Source organism: Panthera pardus, unplaced genomic scaffold, assembly GCF_024362965.1.
Source record: "Panthera pardus isolate Hobbes unplaced genomic scaffold, ASM2436296v1 HiC_scaffold_22, whole genome shotgun sequence".
NCBI classification, from domain to species: domain Eukaryota; kingdom Metazoa; phylum Chordata; class Mammalia; order Carnivora; family Felidae; genus Panthera; species Panthera pardus.
This window is the reverse complement of record NW_026526788.1, coordinates 36,595,994-36,619,468: the sequence shown is the minus strand read 5'-3', so window position 1 is coordinate 36,619,468 and position 23,475 is coordinate 36,595,994. Positions and strand designations below refer to the sequence as shown.

Below are 23,475 nucleotides of genomic sequence, written 5' to 3'. Positions count from 1 at the left end.
AGGTCCACTCTCCAGGCAGATCTATTGTTATATTTGTCCTCCATTGCACAGAACCCAGGGTTTCTTAAGGTGGCAGTGGTAGGAAATGGCTAAAGCTTCACTTAGATTCACGTTAAGACTAGGCTTTGTGTAAGGTCTGCTCTTAGTGTGTAAGGTGCTCTGCCAACACAGCCAGGGTGTGTGTGTGTGTGTGTGTGTGTGTGTACATATATACATGTGTATATCTTGTTAAATCTAGCACATAGCATTTTCTGCATTGTAGACACTATGTCCTTCATATATATTAACTTAATCCTTTTCACGAGGTAGTAACTGTTATTGGCGGTTGAGGTGGCTGTAAACCGACGCGGCTATAAACTGTGCCGTTTACAGATGAGGCAACTAAGGCACAGAGAGGTTCAATAACTTGCCTCAGGTCTTGCCTGAGTCAGCAGGTGGGGCTGGGATTCGAAAGCAAGCTGAGTGCCTCCACAGGCTGTGGAGTAAGTTGAGTTACTCAGATACTTACATAGTTGAACAGCTGGTCACCCAGTTTGGCTGGAGTCTATGACCTGTTCCCTGGGGGAGGAACCCTGAAGGGGTTTTGTTCTTAATCTGCAATACAATAGAAAGCATTCAGAGTGTTTGATCTGGGAAAGGACCACAGACACTTTGTTTTAAGAAGTGTAGTAGCAGGGGCCAGCCTGATGAGACAGTTGGGAGACTCCCCCTGAGGGTGGGGAAGACCAGCAGAGGGGAAGCTGTGGTCGGAGGAGACCTGGAGAGTTGCTCTGAGAAGCCCTAGGAAGGAAGGCCAGAGCTACAGCGTCCAGGACTCTGCAGCTGAAGCACTTATCCAAATGCAGATCCAAGAAATTAAAAATCTTTTTAAAGAACGTTTAATTAATGACTCTGAAGCAGTTGAGTTGCATTAGTTAAATTTCTTGAGTTTAATTCTCCCCAGATGACCCAGCAGTCATGATTCTTATTTGGACTCAGTGAAGTTTTCTTCTGTCGGAGGGGAATTTACTAAAGCCTTGGCTGGAACTGGAGACCTACCAGGCTGCATCCACTATCCCCAGTCTTGGGGGATCTCCATCTCTTTTCCTTTTCTAACTTCGTGTTTCTTCTTCCTCCCTTGCCATGCTCTCCATTTCCATTAGGGCTCACGTCTTTTGAGTGTGTTGATGGGGACAGAGTCAGGTAGCTCTGGACTGCTGCCATGAACGGTATTGGCCCAGGCTGGGCAGAGAAACAGAGCAAGTGAGCACCACCAGCAGGGACATGTGACCGGCCCCGAGGGTCTTGGCTTAAGCTCCAAGTGGTAGCTTCAGCCTGACCTCATGAAAATTATTTTTCAAATCCCTTATATGGCAATGAGACTTTTCTCTCCGTGTCTTTCTCAGGGAGACAGCATGTCTCCTTACATCTATGGAGGAAAAACAATAATAAAGTACTTCACATCCCATTCGCTGAAAATTCACTGTAGTTTTCAACCACTTACCCCACTCCAGTGGAAATACAAAACACATTTCCTGTGAAGTGCTGCCACACAAAATCTGGGGAAGTCATGTGGCATTTCTAAGTACCATGGTACAGTTTTCTTCTCTGTTCACAAGACCTTTTTTTCATCGTGGCTGTATATTGGCCATCCTTGGCTGTAGGATTTGTACACGCCATTGACCCCAAAAAGGTCATTAAAACACAGAAAAGCACTAGAGTCCTACGTTTCCTGACAGTGCTGGGGCATGCGTGCTGAGAATGCCAACTTTGGGGGTGGAATGAGGCAGAATGTACCCACTCAATTGGCTGTATGTTGTTTTCCTCTCTCAGAGGCGTTCTCCCAAACCAATATGTTGAATTACCTAGATAATCAGGGAATCCTTCATCCCCATATTTACTTACAAGGGTTCTGCTTTCCCAGCCAACCATTTTCCTAAGAGGAATCTAAATGTGCAGAAACAAGGCCAGCATTGTCAGAACCTCACATTGAAAATCTCAGCATTAAAGGGAGCTTTTTGTAAATGGCTAGATGGTGCCTGGTTTCGAGGGAGATTCTAGACATGCCCATAGATTCTTGTTCTGAGGAGACATTCTTCTGGAGTCCAGCTCAGACAAACTGGGTGAAGGGTCTGGAGACTCAGAGACCTTCCTTCTCTGACCATCTCACTTGGTCATCCTCAGAAGGAGCTATCCTCCCACAAACAAGGGAAATAGCAATCAAGAATCTCTTCTGGTAAACCTAAAGGCCCCCCATTCTATCCCCTTCAATATAACAGGGTGAATACTGCAAATACTCCCAGAGAATATTCCAAATATTCCTAGAAAAAACCCTATGCAAACTCAAAGTGGAAGCTTCTGAAGCAGATCAACATTAGGGATGGTCAGTTGCACTGAGAGACCAAGCAAAGTGAGAAAGAGTGCTTCCTGGAGCTGGAGTCCCTCAAGATGCACCAATAGTGTGTAAAGGGGCATCTGTAGGCCACAGAACGTGGGCCATCTTCTGGGAGTGGAGCTGACTGCTTGCAGTAAAGTGATCTCCACTTTGGCCAATGGCATCTTTCTGGGCTGGGGCCTATTGGATTGCACTCAGTCAAGAAAGGACATAGAGGCTGCCTTCCTTCCCTCCAAGGTCAGAAATGCAGCATGCTGGCATCATTGGCTGGGCTTCAGGTGTTGGCAAGAATACCTGAGTAGGAAATGGCCTGAAGGATTCCAGTTGAGTAAATATTTGATGAGTAAAAGAATGAATAAATGAAAGGATTCTCAACCATCAGTTAAAGGAATAGATGGTATGCTAGAAGCAGGATCACATGGATCCATGGAGTTCCCTAAAAATTTCTAAACAACTTTATAGCATATATATATATATATATATATATATATATATCCCTTATCTTATTGAAACTGCCTTATATATATATATATATATATACCATGTATATATATATGATATATATATATGGTATATATATATGATACAAGAAGATTACAAGGAAGAAATGTAGCAAGAAAATCAAGGACATAACTGATGACCCTTGAACATTATCAACTAGTAGGTACAATCCCATATTCTTTGTGAAGACTAAATATTGAGAAAGAAGATCTCGAAACAATGAAATCAGATCCAGATTAAAACAGATCTAGACAGAATTGAATCACAATAGGCAAAAATCCAACAATGAGCCAAATGAGAGAGATACCACCATACAAAGGGTATGTAGAGCATTTCTCCTCAAAAATTGAGGACTTGTGACATTTGCATTCAGTGAGACTGACCATTTTCCTGTGAGTCAGGGTGGCACAAAAATACTGATGCCTTGGGTAGGGCCAATATGAGGAGAGGGACCTGTTTGCGGAGAGCTGTGACCATTTGCACATGGCTGCACCAATCTGCCCCAATGTGGGGGAACATTTAAGTCCACTCATGACTATTAGAATCATTGACTCTGACTTAAGGTAGGCAGATCGAATCCAACAGCACCCAAGTGGGAATTCTTCCCACCTCAAGGTATCCAAAGGCTGAGTGTGTCTCATGGCTATTTCCTATTAAGTGTCATTATTCTGTTTATTCTGCTTGAGACAAGGAGGGGGCAGAGAGCTTTCCAGATTGCTTGCAGAGCTCTCAGGTTGCACCAAGCATTCTCTTACCTTTGAGTGGCTTTGAATTGCTCTCTGCATTTTGTCAAGGTCTATCTGGCCATTTCTTCAGTGCAGATGAGTAAATTTCCACATATGGCCTGTAACATATCCAACTGAGAGAACACATCCAGCAGTGATGCTTCAAAGCCAAAGCCCTAAACAGGTGTTACTGAAAAAGAAAGTATGGTGACCTGCAGAGTAGAGAGACCCTGTGAAAATGATAGAATGAAACTTGCTAAGAATGCAGAGGGTAGAGGAAGGGGCTACGATCACGTGGCCTGGAAGTCTTGGGACATGGATATGAAACGTGCAAGAGGCTAGTTGCTGGAAGGGCCATTCCTTCGCAGATATCCTCAATGAAGATAAAGATGGATGTCCGATAGTCAGACATCTCCTGTCTTTTCTCAGCTATCTCGCTGGGGATTCCCAAGCCATTCATCTCACTGTGCAATGAGCTAAGTGATTCTCCTTGGCAATTAAGGCCTGAAATTCTGGGGAACCTCAGAGCAGGGAAAGGGTGGGAAGCGGTGGGATTTGTGTGTTTTCTGCAGACTTTGGAAATCAGTACTGGAGCAGTCGTGTTTTGATATATTCACCAAATGGATGCTCAGTGCATGCCAATTGCTATAATAAGAGTAATGGCTTACACATGTATGAATCTTTATTCTTCTCATTTCGTCTAAGGGAACCCAGGATAGACATCCTCCCTTACTACTGTGGGACTTTGGGCAAGTATTAGAACTTCTCTATCCCTTTGTTTCCCCATCTGTAAAATGGAGATAATAATAGGACCTGTCTCATAGAGCACCCGTGACTGTGGCCTCATCATCCCTTATCTTATCGAAATTGCCTTATGACTTTTCCATTTCTACCACGGACACAGATAGTGTGTTACTGGAAGACGGAAGGCATGTTGGAGAGCAAACGAGGGGAACAGAGGGTGGGGAGGGATGACACTTCTTTCCTTTCAAATTCTATCAGAATTTCTTTTCTTGATGATGGTCTTGATCTCTACCCATCTTTGAGGTCTGGTCGTGTTGATACTTCCCATCATCACCTTTCCTAAATTGCTTTATAAGTAGTCGAGTTCTGCTTCTTGTTGATTTTCTCATTAGTGAGATTAGTGTGAGGATCTGGGCCAAATGGGGCCCAAATCCTTTAGCTAAGCCCTGCCTTCCTCCCAACCTCCGGAATGTTATCAGCATGGTAGTTTTGCTTGAGATCAAATCAGGGCAACATAGGAACTGTCATTTTTCATTTGCTGGAGCCCTTTGATCCCATTTGGGGTTTATTTGTTTCAACTGAAAAATACGATCGCTCTTGCATACATCTATCCCGTAGAGTACTTTTTTTTATTTTTATTTTTTTTCTGTTAGAGATCAAATCAGAGTTGTAAGTTGTGTGGTCATTACTTATCACCACCAGATTTCACAGCCTACACCTTATTTCTGTTCTTACAAAATCACCAGCCTTCTCTGCTGTATAACGAGCACTTGCGGGGAAGCTAAAACAATATGCCTTCGTGGGTGCTTGTTGGGTGTTAATTTATTTCACAGTTTCCTTTGCAGATATAATCAGAGTCACCTATCACATCCCTGTTTCTTCCTTTTATTGTGTTCCTTTGCTATCACGGTTGTGTGATCTTTTTCTGAAAAATGACAGGTAGTGTTTCTCTGCTCACTGTATCAGTGACTTATATTTTCCACGACTTCTCTATTGCCGTTTTAAAAATATAACATTTTATAGATGTAATCTTAGTTATTTATAACACAGGTTTTGTTATACGAGAAAATTTCCTAAATGACACCTTGCTTTAGGTACATTTTTTTTTAAAGAAAGGGAAAAAATATTCACAGCAAAAAGATTTTCCTCTAAATTGTAAATGAAGGAAAAGCTCTCAGTTAGTAAGATTATAATGCATTTTTCCTGATTTCTTAGCACGTTGAAATGCATGAAAATTATTTTTATGTAAGTGATCAAGTTGTGTTGTTTAATAACACGTTGTTAGAGGAAAAAGAGGTATCCCTTTCGATTTATTTGGATATTTACTGGGTGACTTACAGTGCTTTACATATTAGAATTGGTTTGTCAACAATTAACATTCTAGGTTTTTATATAACCCATACTTCAGGTAATAGAGGATTATTAAACTGCAACCAGTGTGTTAGAAATCTGCCGGCTGGTAATAAAATTCTTATGTATAACAGCAGCTGAGAAATACTGCTATATATTTATGCATAGATTGCAAGACAGATGATGGCCAGCAAACCACAGAGGGGCTTGAAATGCAAATTGACCAGCAGGTGGCGCTGCTTTTCTAGAAATGAAACCCTCTACCTGGATGTATTCTAGGTACTCCCCCCGCACCCCCCACATACTTTCTGCCTTTTCCAGATACTCCTTTATTTCTCCAAAATGAATTTCTAAAACTGAGTTTGTGTGTTTGTTTATTGAGGAGATATACCTCCACTAAGACACCACCTCTCAATTGCTAAGATTTCTTTAAATCCAACTTGCTTGATTTAAGGCTCATTTGGAATAAATCCTAGTTAAATAAATGTTATTATATTTTTAAAAGGTAACTACTCAATGCCAGATTCTTACCCCTAAGACTGGATTACCTCCACCATCTGATTATTGTTATGTGGCAAGTCCCCATTTTTATTTAATACTTATTTATACAAATTAATTCCCTAGGCTTCATTCCACACCAGACTAAGGTGGGTCATTTTTACAAATGTGGCTTAGTTACTGGATTAATGTACTATATAGAGATAATTTTATCATGATGCCCTTTCATCAAGAATTACTTAGAATCCAAGTTAACCAAAGAATGTTGCTTTCTCACTGGGACAAAACTAAATTTCTGACATATAGGATCAGAGGTTTTCGGGTTGTCTTTTTAAAACAAAGTTATCCGCACAAAGGCTGATCAGCTTTTAATTTGGGCATCAATGAAGCAAAACAAACATATAAGGAACGCTATTTTGGGGGGTTCTTTTGTCCACACATAGCCTATTTTTCATTTTTTTAAAGACAAAACTATGTTTTTGTTCCTTTTTTTTTTTTTTTTTTAAACCTACACTATTTCTTTTATACAGGGTGTTTGGGTATAAACATGGACCTACAGAGGGGCAATGGATTTATTGGGGTTACTGAAGGGGAGAATTAAAATACATCCCAGGGCGACTCATTTATGTCTTCATCTTATTCATTATTAAGTGCTACCTATCAGACTACAAAGAACTTTGAATGCAAGTAATTGACTTGTTTTTTAATTTAAAATTTCAAACCCACTAATCTTGAACTGCCAGTAAGAATCTTCTCCCTCTCTTTTTTTTGTTAAGTAATTTCTACCCCTAAAATGGGGCTGATCTCATGACCCCAAGATCAAGAGTCTACCGACTGAGCCAGCCAGGCACCGCAAGAATTTTCTCTTTTGAGTTTGTAAATTTCTTTTGGCATTCTGGCCTAAGGGGTGCAGGTCAAGGATCCAGATAACATAATGTACATTCTTCTTTTATTCACTTCTATGCTTTTGACAGAGAAAATGCTGAAGTGTTATTGATTAAGTGAAACCAAGGAGTAGAGGTGGGGGAAACCTTTCTTTCTCAATGAATCCACTTGAAATCACTAGTTTTGTTGAAAATGTTTTTCAAACTGTGGACTGTAATCAGTTTTCTTGTTGAAGTCAAACCCTGATAATTTTCTTTCCAGTTCTTTTTAAATGGGACAGGATCATCTCCAGTAAAGACAGGAAATACCGTCCCAGAGTCAAGGTCAGATTTACCTGGCCAGGCTCTGAGGGAGCAGCCTTGTGAGTTTCATAGGACCCCCTTTCCAAGGCCATAAATAACTTTATTTTGCTCTCAGATACACTCTCCAGAGTAAAAAACGAGACCTCCAAGGGAACTGGACCACTGCCAGGAGCCTCTTTCTCCTGTGTAGTTTTATGCACACACGTGTGTATCTTATTTTTGGACCCTTATAATTTGGAAGTGGGCAGAAAGAAAGTAAGCTGAGTGAAGGGTTTTTGATAGACTCTGCCTAGATGTAAACCACCGGCCTCCCTCTTTGAATTTGAGTACTTAAATTGAAGGAAAAGTAACTTTCAGAGGATTCAGATTAGTATCTAATATTCATAATTTTGTCTTTGGGAATTTAAAGCTATACACTATCTTGTCCCTTATGCTCCCAACTGTACCATCAAATAGATCTGCCTGCTTTAGCCAAATGGATTTTCCTATAGTTCCCTAGCTTAGTGCCCTCCCATCTCCTTGCCTTTGTTCAAGCTGTCCCCTCCATGTAGCATGCCCTTCCCACCCTGGGCTGCTGCCCACCCTTTCTTCAGCATGGTGGCTTTGGTGGCCTCAGTGTTCCAGGGCCCATGTTTGGTTCTGAGGATATGTAGCTCAACGAGGCTAACATCTCTGTACATCCAACCCTTGTTTCAAGCCTGACTTTTATTTTTTTTTCTTGACTACCCTACGCCTTCTAGCATTTACCGTATGAGGCATTTCTTTTAGCCCTCATCCGACCTTATCATGCAGCACCTTTGTAGTGTTGTTTCATGTAATCTATGTAAATTATTTCATGTACATTTCATTATATATATATATATATATAATATGTTGCAGCTATATATATATATATATACATATATATACATATATACATATATATACATATATACATATATATACATATATATACATATATACATATATATACATATATATACATATATGTGTGTGTGTGTGTGTGTGTGTGTATATATATATATATATTGCAGCTGTATCATCTCTCCAGCTGGGCTTGTGGTTCTCTCCTACTATGCATCTTTAAAACAAGAAAAAGCAAAAGCAATGCCCAGCCTCAGCCTCTGCCCTCACGATTTTTGTTGAATAGGGTGTGAGGTGGGACTCAAACAAGTGTGCTCTATAAAGTTTTCCAGGTCATTTTATTGAAAGGCAGTGTTGAAAGCCACTGAGCTAGGCCACTTTTCTTGGAGCAGGAATTCTGTTTTCTGATTCTGTAGTGCTTTAGGATTGAGTCTGGGAGGAAATGCTGGATAATTATTTGGGGCTGGAGAGTTATGAGGCCTTCTGACCATGGCTGGCTCCTGTAGTATCTGCCAATTGACATAAGAGAGCATGGAGCCCAGAACCATTGCAGATTTGAGCTGAAGAGGCCCTTGTGCTTAGTGAACACCAGTCCTTCAGGAGGGGAAGTGTCTTTCCAAGGCCACACCTTTGATCCAAGCCCAGATGAACTTGGCCTCCGCTTTGTGCTTCTTCCCTCTGCAACACTTACTGCTCTGGCAACTGGGAGCTATTTATTAGGAACCTTACCAGGGGCCCAGGACTAAGAGACATTCAGAGGTTTGTAAACTATAGTAAAGAAGTGTATACGTCTAGTTGGGGAATAGGATATATTGAAATGGAAAACCAATTGTAATGCGAAAAAAATAAATAAGGAGATGTCAGAGGGGTGTGGGATGAGAAATGCCAAAGGGTTTGTAAAGAAAGGAGGGATTCTATCTTGTTACACTTGCCTAGGAGGACTTTCTGGAGGAGGCAGGCTAACCTGTTTCTTGAAGGGTGGACAGAGTAGGTATATGGAAAGAAGACCTGTGGGAAGGAATAGTGGAAGAGTCACTGCCCCTCTGCCCCACCATTCTTCTGACCTGCACCATTGCCCACATGCATGCTTCCATCCCATGACCTCCCACTTGAAATCCAAGGGATAGAGTCCCTCACAATCAGCAAGAATTTCCTGTAATTTAGAGGGAACAGTAGGGTTTCTCCATGTTTCCATCTGATTTTCATTTGTTATTGCTCTGAATGGTCCCAGCCTTCTCCAATTGTGGCCCATTTAAACATTTTCTGGCTTTTTGTTTTTATGACACTTGGCATAGCCTAATTATTTTGACCTGAGCCATTCCTTGGGGCCATGCGAAATATAGGACAAAGGTGGTAGTCAAACAAAAGCAGAGGATGGGGAGGGGGTGTTGAATCTCACCCTGTTGTAGTGCTCAGATACCAGATCAGTTACTCGGGGCAGAGGAGAGAGCATGAACCCATCTGAGCAGAACAAAGTCAAAAGAGAGCAGGTTGGCATTGCAGAGAAGGACCCAATGGCCAAGAGCTCTAATTACTTTGATTACTCAAAGCCACAATAACAATGAAGGGTAGCATTTATCCAGACCTTGCCAGGAACTCTTCTAAGCACTTCTTAGATTTCCAATCCATTGTCACAACAACCCTGTGAGGACGGTACTCTGAGGATTCCCATTTTACAGGTGAGAAAATTGAAGTTAGGTTATTTGCCAATACCTGGGTTCAGCCCCAGAGTGTGGCTGCAAGGCCTCTGTGTTAGCTCTTTCTCTTCTTGCAGCCCGATACGAGTTGACATATGTAGAGGGATTTCCCATACCTTGTAATCCTTCTCGCAGGGATGGTGCACTTGAGTGTCACTGGAGCCAGGGCCAGAGATGTCAAAGAAGGGTGCCTGCCAGGTAGGTGGGGTACAGTAGGCAGCACTCGGGTGTTTGACTAACTGGTGAGCCCATACCCCATGAGACACTTACCCTTCTGGAATGGGAGCCCAGTCTTCTGCAAGCTGTTCAAACAGACATTAGAAATGCATATTTTTATGGACAGTCTTCAGACTTAAAGATTGCCCTACACATAAAATCCCGTGGAGCAGCAGTGCTAGGCAGAGCACATCGGGACAGGATTTGGTCCTCAGGCTGTTAGCATGTGGCCCTGATAATCTCTTTTAACTCTATAGCCTCTCTAAATCCTGGTGTCCACCTCTGTCCAGCAGAGATAATAGCTGATCTTGTGACATTGCAGTGTTGAGTAACTTGTCTGAGATCAGAACAGTAATGAGGGTCACAGGTGGGACTTAGGCATGTGGCCTGACTCTAGAAACTTGTAACCTCATACTACTCTTGTAAGCGGAATTCTGACAGCAATTGGTCTGGATTAGAAGTCAGCAGACCTGGGCCCTGGTTCTGGGTCTGCATATTACTGTAGTCTTGAGCCCAAAGAGAATGAGACCAGAATATCTCTAAATCCCTTCAAACCCTACTCCTGCATCCTACATCTTGTTTTCTGTGTTGACCGGAAAAGGGGCCCATGCACTAGCATTTTAAAATGTTGCACAGGATATGTCTGAGGATAAATTATAGTAGAGTACAGATAATGATTTTGTAGTTCAAGAGCATCTTTAGAAGGTGACTATGCCCTTAAGAAATATACTAAATGCTGTGTTTAGCGTAAAATCACAATCCAGACTGGTCCTTACCTCCCAAGGTTAAAAACATACAGTATTTCTAAAGTGTTCTGGCAGAACATTCTTCATTGGGCCATGGAGGGTACCTAGCTTGCACTAAAAACCCATGCATTTTACCTTTATCTGAGCTTCAGAGAAAGTATCAGTGCAACCATCTGGAATACATATTAGAATTCTAGGTGGCTCTTGTCACAACCACCTCAATGGAAGATATGGTGTTTATGGGTGAACCAGAAATAATAGTGATATTAATAATAATGATGGTCCTAATCTGCATAACATCTTATGGTTTAGAAAACAGTTTCACATACCCACCATTAGACACTAGGCTGGTCTTCAAGTAGAATTATTGGGGCAAACATTAATTTTTAAAACATAAATAGTACGATGAAAATATGATGGACATTTTCGGCCAGTCATATTTGCTTGAAGCTGTTTAGGGGGAAGAAACACTAAAAGAGAAGGGAGGTAACATCTGAGTCAAAACATATAAGCAAACAAAAACTTTTACCCCAAAGTAGAAATGTAAATCAACATTGTGTTAACCAGAAGAAGTTGATGTGAAGTGTGAAATTAAGTCCATGAGAGACCTGACCCTTTCTCTCTGTTCTGTTTCTCACCCCAGGCAGGTGGCAAATCTCAGATTCCTGAGGCAGTATGATCTTTTCTCCACTCCTTTGGATGTCTGACAATTTGTAAATCCACAAGGAAACCTTTCTTGCAAGGGTCTTCCTTAACAATCTCATGCAAACAGCATGAAGTGATCAAAAGAATAACTCTGGTTTTATATCTGCCTTGCCCAGTTCTGAACAAGAGAGTGTGTAGACACACATGCAGATACTAACTAACATAACGTCTTTGTAATGACAGGCAGGGTGGGCAGACCCAGCAGGTTCTTGAGAACACTCTTGAGAAATGGGCAGGGCAGGGCCAGGGTTTGAGGAAAGAGAGTGAGGTACTTGCCTTGGGCACCAAATTTAAGATGGCACTAAAACTCTCAGTAATCAAGATAAGTGATAGTTCCATGCAATATTTTTTTTAAATCAAAGTGCAAAAAATCCATGATGAATAAAATGTCAGAATTTTAAATAAAGGTGGGATAGATAACAATTTTAATGCTGGCTTTTACATACTGAATAAGCACAACAAAAAAATGGCAGCACTTTCCATGTGCCAGGAGCAGTGTTCAGGACCTTATAGTCATTTTCTCTAGATACATTTCAGTGGGGCCTGATTTATCCTACAGTAAATCCAAATCTATTTGATAATAAACCATATTAGAGAAAGAGTTCCTTTACAGGCTCCATAAATTCCATTACAGTCCATTTTGTCTTTGTTAAACATACGAGTTGAAAATTACAATCCCTTTATTCACTATGATCATTTTAGACACACAGCTCAAAAAGATCGGCATTAACTTAAAAAAAATATATTACCATGCTTGTGTCTATGAAGTACCATTGTTTTCTGGGATCTAGCTGATGATTTTATTAAGTATCCTGAAAGGAGGGGAAAAAATCAAAGATAATTATAAATTTATAAATACATAATTCATCAGTATAAAGTGATTTTAATGGGATGGATACAGAATTATCTATTTCCTCATGAAAATAACAGAGATGTTCTGATTAAGCCCATAATCTACTATATGTGAAATTCTAACCAAACTGATGGGGCACATTTTCTTTTCTGAAACTACCTTTGATAAGAAATGCATTACAAACTCATCAGTTTGGCTTCCTGTTAACAAAGAGACAGCAGCCGTCTGGATCATTCTGGATTCACAGTGAAACTGCCACACCATGTATCCTCCAACTAAAGCCGTGCAAGTTTGACAAGGGGCAGATGAATCCAGGAGTTATTGTGCAGGGGTTTAAATCTATGCGGCAGCTGACGGTTGAAATAATCATCTATATATCGCTCTGAGCTAGCTGGGGAAAGGTTGAAGCTGTATATTTTCAACATATCTAGTCTAATGGTTAATCTGTTGTCTTGTGCGGGCTCTCTCAGGGTGGATTTGCAGCACATACTGACAGCTTCAAGGAATTGCTCATGGTCGATGTGGATTCTCAAAGTGCAGGGTAGATGAATCTGACTTCGCTTGAGTTGGAAAATGGGAAACTCACCTGACTGGTTTCCCCAAATGCAAGGGGACCTGCCAGACCCCTAGCAGGTTGGATAGCAGGGACCTTTGAACTACTAAACTACCTCTGCCCCTCCCGACTTCCCCAAATCTGTGCACTTGAAGTGGGCTCCATGTGTGTTCCTTTTGTTGTCTGGCCATCATGGCATATGGGGAAACACATTGTCATTTTTGGAAACCGGACGGCTAGGAAAATGTGAGAAGAGTAATGAGAGCAGAGATCAGCAAACTTTTTCTATCAAGGGCTGGCTAGTAAACATCTCAGCCTTGGCGGGCCACTAGATCTCTACTGCAACTTCTCAACTGTGTTGTACAGTGAAAACAGCCATAGACAGTAGGTCAATGAATGTGGCCATGCTCCAACAAAACTGTATTTATAGCCATTGAAATTTGAGTGTCCTATCATTTTAATGTGTTACAAAATATCGTTCTTCATAGATTGTCCCCCAACCATTCAAAAATGTAAAAACATTTGTAGCTTATGGACTATACAAAAACGTGTTCCAGAATATAGTTTGCTGACCCTGGAACTCGAGAAATACAAGAAGAAAGCAGCTCTTGATGCCGGGCATTTGGCAAGTCTCATCCTTACTCTGAAACTTGTCTCCCACCAACAGTTACTGCACATGCCAGGGCTACAGAAAGGAGTCAGATACACCCTTTGGCTTCAAAGCCATGAGCATCTCATTGGTGTTAGAGTAAAGAATAGGGAAAGAAGGAAAGGAAAGTTGAGAAGGGGCTGTTTTGTTGGACTCCTGTATATTTTTTTCACAGTTTGATTCAAAGTAAAAGTTATCTTCCATCTTTTACTACCTTCCCGATCTCCAAACTCCATAGCATTAATTCAAGGAAGTTCTTGCATTTCTCATTTTAGTCATGTATTTGCGCTTAGAATTCCATTGTTTACCTTTGTGTTTTATCTCTGAGAAGCTAATATCTAGTCTTCGTTTGAGACTTTTCTTTGCTCTTGAGACGATAGAAACAATCTGTTCCAAGGAAAAAAAAGAAAGAGCCAAAGGCAACCAGATCTCCAAAAGGAATTTTCTACCAAATGCCGAGCAGAGCAGAGCATTGGGCAGGTTATTACAGCAGGTCAAGTTTTTAGCGAAGATATACGAGCTGAGATTCTAGATACAAGGCATTTTGATGAATGTTGGACTCCTACCAGGATGCATATAGAACATGAGGCTTATGGTTTGAGATGGGGAGGGGGACATGGGTTCGGGAGGTAACATCTAATCCACCCTGTTTGATTTTCGAGGATCCATTAGGTCTGCAGTGTTTCCGTAGAGAACATTGCAATCCAGGTCATGTGGGTTCTGTTAGTATATTTATATAGTATTTTTCCTCTCTCCCATGTAGGAGCTGAATTCTTTCATTACTCTGTGTTGATGGACTCAAACTTACACAATTCAGGTTTCCCAGGCAGTGAATAGAGCCAGAAATACACCCTGTGATTAGCTTCTACATAACCTATTGTTCCTTAAAATCTCCCTCCCCATCCTCCTATTAGCTCTACAAAAGCCAGAAACGAAAAAGCTCCAACAAACCTCCCCTCCCTGCCCCCCTCAGCCTACCTGGGGGCAGGTGCTCCTGTGCCTGTGCTGGGGCTGCAGGGCCACTTGGAGATACTTTCCATCCTCATTTTACATAATGACAGGTTAGTGTTATTTTCAACCCACATCCTCTAGATTTTCCAAATAAATGTATTTCCTATTCCTCGACTAGAAGTTGTGAAATTATCCTGCCTGATAATGTAAATGATAAAGTGATTGTTCAATTATAGAGAATTACATATGTTATGTGTTGGAAATATTATTATTGTTGGCGTTGCTTTTGAGAGACAGTGTCCTTCATCCTTTCGTATTTCATCTGTGTATCAATATTCCCCATGATCTTTCAAAATATAGGTTTATGGATTGGTCTTATCAATAATACTGCAAAATGTTCACCAGTTTTCTGGGGGGAATGAATGTTATCCCAAGGTTTTCAGACCAGAAGCCCTCATTCCAAGGATATCACCCACTATAACTTCCCCATGTTCATGACCTGCTTATGACCCTCTAGGCATAGAACTTGGCTCTGATGCCTGCCTCACTGTGTCCTAGCCTCCTTAGTGGCTCAATCTCACTGATGGGCACATGACATTTCCCACTTATGGGATTCATCCTGAACCAACAGTCAAGTGCTCCTATACAGCAATTATAAAACCAAACTTGCAGTGTGGATTATTTATCTGGCATTTGTTGTTCTTGTTGTTTTCCTTCATTGCTTCTGGAAGCATCTGCACCTTCTCACCTGTCTGTTTTGTGTGACAGGCAGCCAGGGTTCTGGTAGTCTATGATTACAAGACAGGAGACATCCTTCCGGGAAGCAGGGGCCATTCTGTGGATTGCTCTTTCGTGGCCACATTATAAGACCTTGAGAGTTAACTAGCCCAGATTTTCTGGGGAAAGGCTAAGCCTTTCCATCATATTAGAGAGAGGTTGGGTCAGTTTAGGAGTTTTGTCCATTGTGAATTACCTGTTGGGAAATTACGGTATTACTGTGACTTAACATGATTTTTCTTGGGGAGAAAGTTTGGTAAACATACAGAAAGTAGGAAGCACACTGTTAACATCCCTAGTCTGGCAATTTTACCCTCTCTCCTTACCCTAGTTTTATTTTAGTTCATTTTTTACCTGTGCCAAATGTTTACTTTCATTGTAAACAGTCTTAAATTTAAAATACACACTTTAAGGGGTGCCTGGGTAGCTCAGTAGTTAAGTGTCCGACTTTGGCTCAGGTCTCACAGCTCATGGGTTCAAGCCCCGTGTTGGGCTCTGTGCTGACATCTCATAGCCTGGAGCCTGCCTTGGATTCTGTGCCTCTGTTTCTCTCTCTGCCCCTCCCCTGCTCACCATCTGTCTGTCTCTCTCAAAAATAAATAAATATTAAAAAAACTAAAATAAAATATACACTTTAAGTCCGCTAAACACTTTTTTGCCAGCCTCTATACGTCTCTCTCCCATCTCTACCCCATCCTCAAAATTAGACACATACCAGAAGCAAAATTTCCTATTTTCCTTTTCTTAGAAAACTTTATTTAAATTCAAGTTAGTCAACATACAGTGTAGTATTGGTTTCAGGAGTAAAACCCAGCAATTCATCACTTACGTATAACACCCAGTGCTCATCCTAACAAGTGCCCTCCTTACTGCACATCACCCATCTAGTCCATCCCCCACCCACTTCCCTCCAGCAACCCTCAGTTTGTTCTGTTTCAGAGAGAACAAACTTATGTTTTGTCTCCCTCTCTATTTTTCTCTTAGTTTTCTTTCCCTTCCCCTATGTTCGTCTGCTTTGTTTTTTAAATTCCACATATGAGTGAAATCATATGATGTTTGTCCTTCTCTGACTTATTTTGCTAAACATAATAGACTCAAGTTCAATCCACATTGTTGCAAATGGCAGGATCTCATTCTTTTTGATCGAATCTCAGTTTTAGTAAAACAAGATTTGTATCTTGAAAGATGGAAAACACACACCCACTTTTTTTTTTTTTCTCACTCATGACACAAAGAGATGCTACACATCCTTCCTTCTTAGGAGTTGCAAACCTATGGCATTTAATACAAATTAGGCAGCAATCATGGCCAAGTGACCAAACCTGCGGTGTGGGATGAAAATGACACTTTAACATTGAAGATTGATAACTTGCAATATAATGATTAGTCAGTAGGATGCATTCTAGCAGACTTCAGGAAATAATGGGTCTGGTCTTGCGGCTAAACTGAGTTTTTGGTGTCTGTGTATTATGTCATAGGGGAGAAGGGTCCTCTGTAGGTTTTTGGAAATTATTTCACAAACAATATTGTTCTGACATATTATCCTTTCTGACGTTGATGACAAAAACCCAGCAAAAAGCATTTCAAGAAGCCATCGGGGTAAAAGAAAAGAAAAAGAAAAACTGCAGTTCAGCTGTGAGGAAGAAACTTCCCTTTTCATGTAAAGCAATCATTCTATTCAATGTTAAAACTTGTTTGGAACTTTCCTAATGAAAAATTTTGCAGAGGATTCATTTCCGTTTTCTTTTTCTCGTTATTGTTTGGCAGTCAAGGTTGCAGCTAGATCGCGCTATCCCAAAGACCCATTTGAGTTCAAGGACACAACTCACAATTCTCGGCTTGTGACCGAGCCAGGTGAAGGAGTTCTGGAGCCCGTCCTTATTTTAATAACTGCACCCCTTAGTGTTCTAGCTTAACCTGCTGAGCTCAGTTGAAGAAGAAAGATGTACTATTGTTGGTTTCAGCATGCCTTCAGCTTGTTGGGCAGCAAAAGACCAAAGAGAAAAGCCATAGAAAACAATAAATAACAATTAAAGTGACCCTGCCCTCAAACTAGCAGCTTGCTCAAGACTTTAGTCGGAAGCCCTGTTAGCTAGATGCCTTTGCGTTCAAGCCACTTTGCATGCCGCTCACTCTGAGTGATTCCAGTGTGAATATGACATTACTAATGACCTGCTAAGTGTGTGCAGATGTGGGTTTCTCCAGATGTGGTGATTCATAACGTAATGGAGATAGCCAGTCGACTCATGTTTATGGGTTGTTTGCCTTTTATTGCATTTCCGAATTTATTTGCTTTGAACTGTTTTTTAACTCCAGCCAACAAATTCACCTTTAAGTGTCAAAGGGCCTCATCCCCCTAAACCCTGTGGAGGAAACAGGGAAGAAGGAATGTGCCCCAGGCTGGAGCTGAGCATAAGATCCATCACATGTCAGCACTGGGCTATTTGGGAAAGCTGAAAGGTGGAATCCTGGCCCCATTTTACTCAAAAGGCCCACAAAGAGGCGTTGGTAACCCTGACACAGTGTTTGCAAGCTGGCGAGGCCAATAAAAAAAGAGATTTCTGTTTTAAAAAAAAATCCAGTAAAATATAGGATCATCTTGAAATAAGCCCAGAGTTCTGGCCAGTGTTTCTGGAAGATGTTGCCTTGCTTTCGCTTGAAAACAGAATGCCGATGAAGAGTCGAGTAAAATGTTGTTACAGATGTTCGACTCTGCATTAAGGCTGTTGGAATTACCACCACATCTTAAATCAATTCCCAGAACATTGTCTGGAGGTTATGTCATTGAAATAATGAATCCTCTTTAGTCAAGTATAAGCAAACATGTTAAAACATCATTGTAACTTTAAATTAAACTCTAGCGCAAACCAAGGGATCTGAAGCCTCATTAGACTTGCCTGACATTTTTCTAGCACTGAGTCTTCCCAAACTGTAAAACTGTTAGATTCAGTGCCTATTAGACAAGTGAGCTCTGGGAAGTTACAACAGCACATTAAGTGTTATACTTAGGGATGTGCAAAAACAAGCCCTTGAATTTTATGAGGACTTGGAGACTGGATGGAGTTCAGCTCCTATAAAAATTCCACGTAAGATTCCTGAACTTGTTTGTGTTTTAAAGAAGCTGGCAAATCAGGTTCCTTTCAGAGATCATATCGTCCACAGTGTGGTGCAGGTGAAAATGATGGAGACAGAGGTGTATTGTAATTAGCCAAATTAGCCAAAACGCAGTCTAAGTAAGAGCCTGAAAATGTGCATTGATAGGAGGTACTGGCCAATTACTTCAATACGTTTGTATCTCGTGAAAGTAAGTAAATTTAAGTCTCCTTTGTAATTCAATTTTTACTCCTTTCGTGTAGTCACAGAAGCCATGAAATGAAAATTATATTTTATAGCTTAACTAAAAGTTTTTCTAGGTCTGCTTTCTTTAAATATGCAGAAATTGATAGAATCCATAGAAAGGCTAATAATTAAATATGGTTTATAACCTACTTATGAGAAAGAAGTTATCACTACTTCTCTCATGGGATCTAAGCCATATGTAATGGTCTCCATTACCCAACGTTCATATATTTAAGCTGAAGACATTTCCCCCCCCCACCCCATTTCTTCAGGGAACAGATCTGCATTTCTACGCCTGTGAGTGCAGGAGGAAACCTTTGAACATGAGTTTCATTTAAGAGAACAAATCCCAGTTTAAATGCAGCATGATTATGATGGATGATCTTTGTGAGTTGCAATGAAAATAAATAGTTTCCTTGCGTAGAAGGAGGTATAATTTTAGCACTAGAACGAAGTGTCTCCCTGGAGCTGGGTAACTTACATGTCTTCCATTTGAAGATCGCTGCAGGTAAACAAACAGTGACAAGGTGCAAGGATAACCCACGCTTAACCAAAGTGGGTTATTATAGGTCCAGGGCCAATGGGGAAACAACAGTTAAGCAGAGGTATCCAACAGAAACGCCAATGAGTGTGACTTCTGTTCAGGTCTTAACTAAAATAGACTCAGCGTATAAATTGGACAAAACCATGGTAACATCTGGGGTCCTTGAATGAAGCTAAGTCATAGTAGCTTAGGTTAGGTGAAGAACCTTTTTGGATATGTCACTCCAAGCCTAAGGAGGCCTGTGTGATAGAGAAGCAAGGACACTCACCCCCACTAGACCCACTCACACGCACACATTATTTTAGTCTGTCCTGTGACTCAACGAATCGACGTCACCCTGAACACAGTACAACAACTGTAGGCGGTCCATATTAAAAAGCAACCTTGTATTATGGGTGGAATCAATGCAAGACTTTCTACCCCATCCTTAGATGCGGAAAACGCCAAAGTATACTTAGACACACACGTCTCTCTCTCTCTCTCTCTCTCTCTGTCTCCCTGTTCCTCCCCCTCTCTCTCTGTCTCTCTCTCTCCCTCTCTCACTGCCTTTCTACCCCATTATTAACCTGGGATGCCTGGCCTCCTATCCTGTGAAAGGAAGATGAATTCAGGTCAAGCTCAGAGTGCCTGTTTGCTTGCCGAGAGATGCATATCAACTCTAAGTGATTTTTTTCAATAGCATTTATGTGGCTTGTATTTATTTCCTTTAATCTTTTAAGTGCTGTTTAGTCTCTGTGTGATTTGCTGTGGATACTCATTTCTGATAAGATGCGATATCCTCCCAGCCACATAGTTCCTGCCTGGAGCCCTAAGTGACTGATAGGGTCGCAGCCTGAGCCTGGGCCTCAGGGGGAATGGGGCGGGGGAGCAGCTGCTGGAGTGAGTGGGCTGTGGGCATTTGTAGGTGCTTCCTTGCCTTCTGGAATCACTCTCACCTCAAACCGCGTTCTTGCTCCCTTTCCACGTGTCAGCCAGAATATAGACGACCCCAGACTAACAGTGGATTAGGGGAACCTACGAAGTGGGACACTCTGAAGCAGGTTTGGAAGATAGTTGGATTATTATGATCCCTTGGAACCATGTATGGTAACACTAAATTTATTTAGGGTTTTCAGGAAAGTACCATATAATGCATGTCCTGATATGGGTCTTCCTGGGCATTCTCGAGTAGCTGAGGTGACATTGTCCCCCCACCCAAGACTTGTACACCATTAACGTATGTCAAGCTTCTTTTGATGTCATCACTGCTAATATTTCTCTTCTTAGCTTTAAGGTAACGGCCGTGCATTCTGAGTTTCAAGGGTGCTTCCTCCCAGTCTGTGTTGCAGTCAACTCTAAGAATCCAAGGATCCTATTTTTCCTTCTTGACATTACAGCTTTAGCCTGAATTGTGGGGGTGGGGAGAGGAGGGCTAGACTTTTGCCGCTGATGCCCTTGGGTGACAGGCTGGGTGCGCATCTGCTAATTATCAAGCAGTTCTCTTAAAAAGAAGCATGATGCAGGCTAATACATCTATAAAGCTTATTAGCGGGTGTCTTTGGGCAAAAGCAGTAGAGTGTGCTGTGTTGTTTGTGAGCGAACCTTCATATTGCTTAGCGATCTGTGTGGTTTAGACATTTGGAAAACAGCCTTTGGTTTCCAACCCCCTATGCTGCCCTCCCTCCCTGCCCCCACCACATCATCCGAGATACCATTCAATGGCAACCTCCTCCTTCATGTGGGTACTCTTCTCCGGCCTGGTTCTCCAAACTCACAGCCCAGTCTTAATGAGTTAAAAAAGGATCCTCTGTGCACAACCCCACATGCTCTCCCTCTAGGGAGGTACGGGGACAAGAGCCGAGATGGGCTATGGATCCTTGAGCCAGCATGCATCAGTGTTCCCAGCCCTGACTGATTGAAACATTGGCTGTCAAGGCCTCAAATCCTTGCCTCTCTCCAAGGCTCTTCGTCTGGCGTGCAGGGATTAGGCACCAGCTACATTGGTTTATTTGTAGAATCAGCTGGTTGGCGGCTACTATGCTGCTATTTCCCATACAACTTTATTTCTGATTTTGCTTATGAGGAAACCCATTCGATTACTCAACAAAGTAACTAAAATTAACTAAGAAAAATGATTGAGTGTTCCCATATATGTAATATATTTTATATACAGATAAATCATACGTTCTTTCCTTTCTTATGGTAGGGCTTTTACAAACTGGTTTAGTCTGTTTAAAGTGCATGTTCAAAGGCTGGAGAGTTAAGGGGTGATGGTTTCACCTTTTCGAAGCCGGCCTCTTTGACTAATGCATTTGGTCTTTGTCACTGGGTCCTAAAAGACAGCCATGAATTCCTAGTGAGTGACTGAGCCGTGAGTGTGTGTCCTTTGATAGCTTGCCTGTATTTCACGGTCTGCCCTCAAACTGTTCATAATCTCATGAGCTGCCTATATTTCCAGTTGAAGATGAGCCGCCATCAACACTGTCCCCCAAAAAAAAGCAACGGAACGGAGGCATGCGGAACTCACCAAGCTCCTCACCCAAGCTGATGAGGTAAGAAGAGGGGCCATGGGCCATGCGGGTCCCCCTTGAGCGCCTTCTCCTCCTCTCCCGGCCCCCTCCCCGCCTTGCCCAGGCCTGGAGCCGCCCCTCCCCAGCAAGCACGAGGCGGGGGAGGGGACCAATCGTTAGGTGGCTTCTTAAAGGCTGGAGTATTTATTCTGTCAGCTTGTCAGCAGTTAATGATAGAGCTGAAAAAATTCTGTCATGAAAAACAGTTTGAAAAGCTGTTTGAAAAATACATAGGCTTTAAAGTCTTAGCTGTCACCATGTCCTGTCTATGTGTAGTTCCTAAACAGCAGTGGCACTAATGACGGCGGCAACCAATCAGAGGAACTCATGTGGTTAGTTTGCCTCCGGCAAGTCTCTTTCTGCTGGAGTCCCTCCGAGGACTGTTTTCTGTACTTAAGGCCATATGTGAGATGTATCATCACAATCAAAAATGAACCTGAAGATTACCTTCCTTTTATCCTGTCGATTGAAATCAAATTTCTGTTAATTGATTTTGACTGATAAAAAAGTCTAATAATCTGTGGACTTGCCAAAGCAAAGTTCAAAAGTAATCCAGTTCTGCTCAGGCTAAAAGCAGTATTAATTATGAAATACGGCGTGTGTGTACTCTTTCTGTCTTCCTTCCTTCCTTCCTTCCTCCCTCCCTTCCTTCCTTCCTTCCTTCCTTCCTTCCTTCCTTCCTTCCTTCCTCACTTCCTCTCTTTCCTCCCTCTTCCCCCCTTCCTTCCTTCCCATCCTTCTTTCTGTCTTGACTATGGCTTCCTCTCAGAAATGGCAAATGAAACCAGATTTTGACAGACTTCTGCAGGTTTCTCTTCCGGGCCTCTTCATCTTTCATTTCCCCAGATTGTCTTCGACTCATCTGCCAATCCTGTGCTTATTTCCTCCAACATCCTAACTCTCCAGCACCCCAGTGATGAAACAAGAGTGACCCCTGAATGATAACTGCCTTGGAAATACCTGCCATCTTGATGTTTCTTTCTTCTTTTCATTGCCATTGGCTGCTCCCCTCCCTTTGATTACTGAAATACAATTATGGCCACTTCCCCCTACTTTTCCCTCCCTCCATTCACTCGCATCTTCCTGGCCTTCCACGGCCACCCTTCTGGGACACAGACGGGGCAGTCCTCCATGCGGTCCAGGGCACAGGTTCCCATGGAGGAAGCCCCTGGCCCCATGTCCTTTTCCGTTATGATCATCTCTTCCTGTTAAATGTTTCCTTACCAGTCCTCTGCCTGCCCATTCGCTCAATCTTGCTGGGGTGTTGCTGATTTACATGCTTGTTTACACTTTATGAGGAGCAATGAAATGCACCAACTGCCAAGCTTCTCATTTTTACGATGCCAGTTGTCATGCTACCATTCATTTCCTATTTACTCACCTTTAGGTAATCGCCTTATCTAATGCTAATAGTTTTATCCATTTAAAGTAGAGAAAAGGCCAGGCGCTTTCTTTTGCCTAAATTTAGAGAAGCAAATAAATAAATAAAGAGAAGTCTGAAAAATCTGAAACCTTTGGAGCCAAATTCCCTGTCCCTGTTTGCTATGTAAAGTATGGCTCATTTCTTTGATCTTGAGTAATAATAATTCTGAGGCGTTATACTGTTTTCATATGCTTCAAAGCTGTGTCAAAGTTTTGCTGCTTAAGGGTACT

General features: G+C 41.8%; 1 protein-coding gene across 34 annotated transcripts in view; it reads left to right on the top strand.

Moving 5' to 3' along the window:
- Positions 1-23,475, top strand: part of KCNMA1 (potassium calcium-activated channel subfamily M alpha 1) — a 722,982-nt gene that overhangs the window by 609,318 nt on the left and 90,189 nt on the right. For 28 of the 34 annotated variants that reach the window (XM_053909597.1, XM_053909605.1, XM_053909598.1 and 25 more), the window contains one exon: positions 21,711-21,804. In XM_053909597.1, coding sequence (XP_053765572.1) covers positions 21,711-21,804 — 94 coding nt within the window. Of the gene's footprint in view, positions 1-17,157; positions 17,245-21,710; positions 21,811-23,475 lie in introns of those variants that run through there. The other 6 variants (XM_053909602.1, XM_053909614.1, XM_019444701.2 and 3 more) reach the window with 2 other exon arrangements.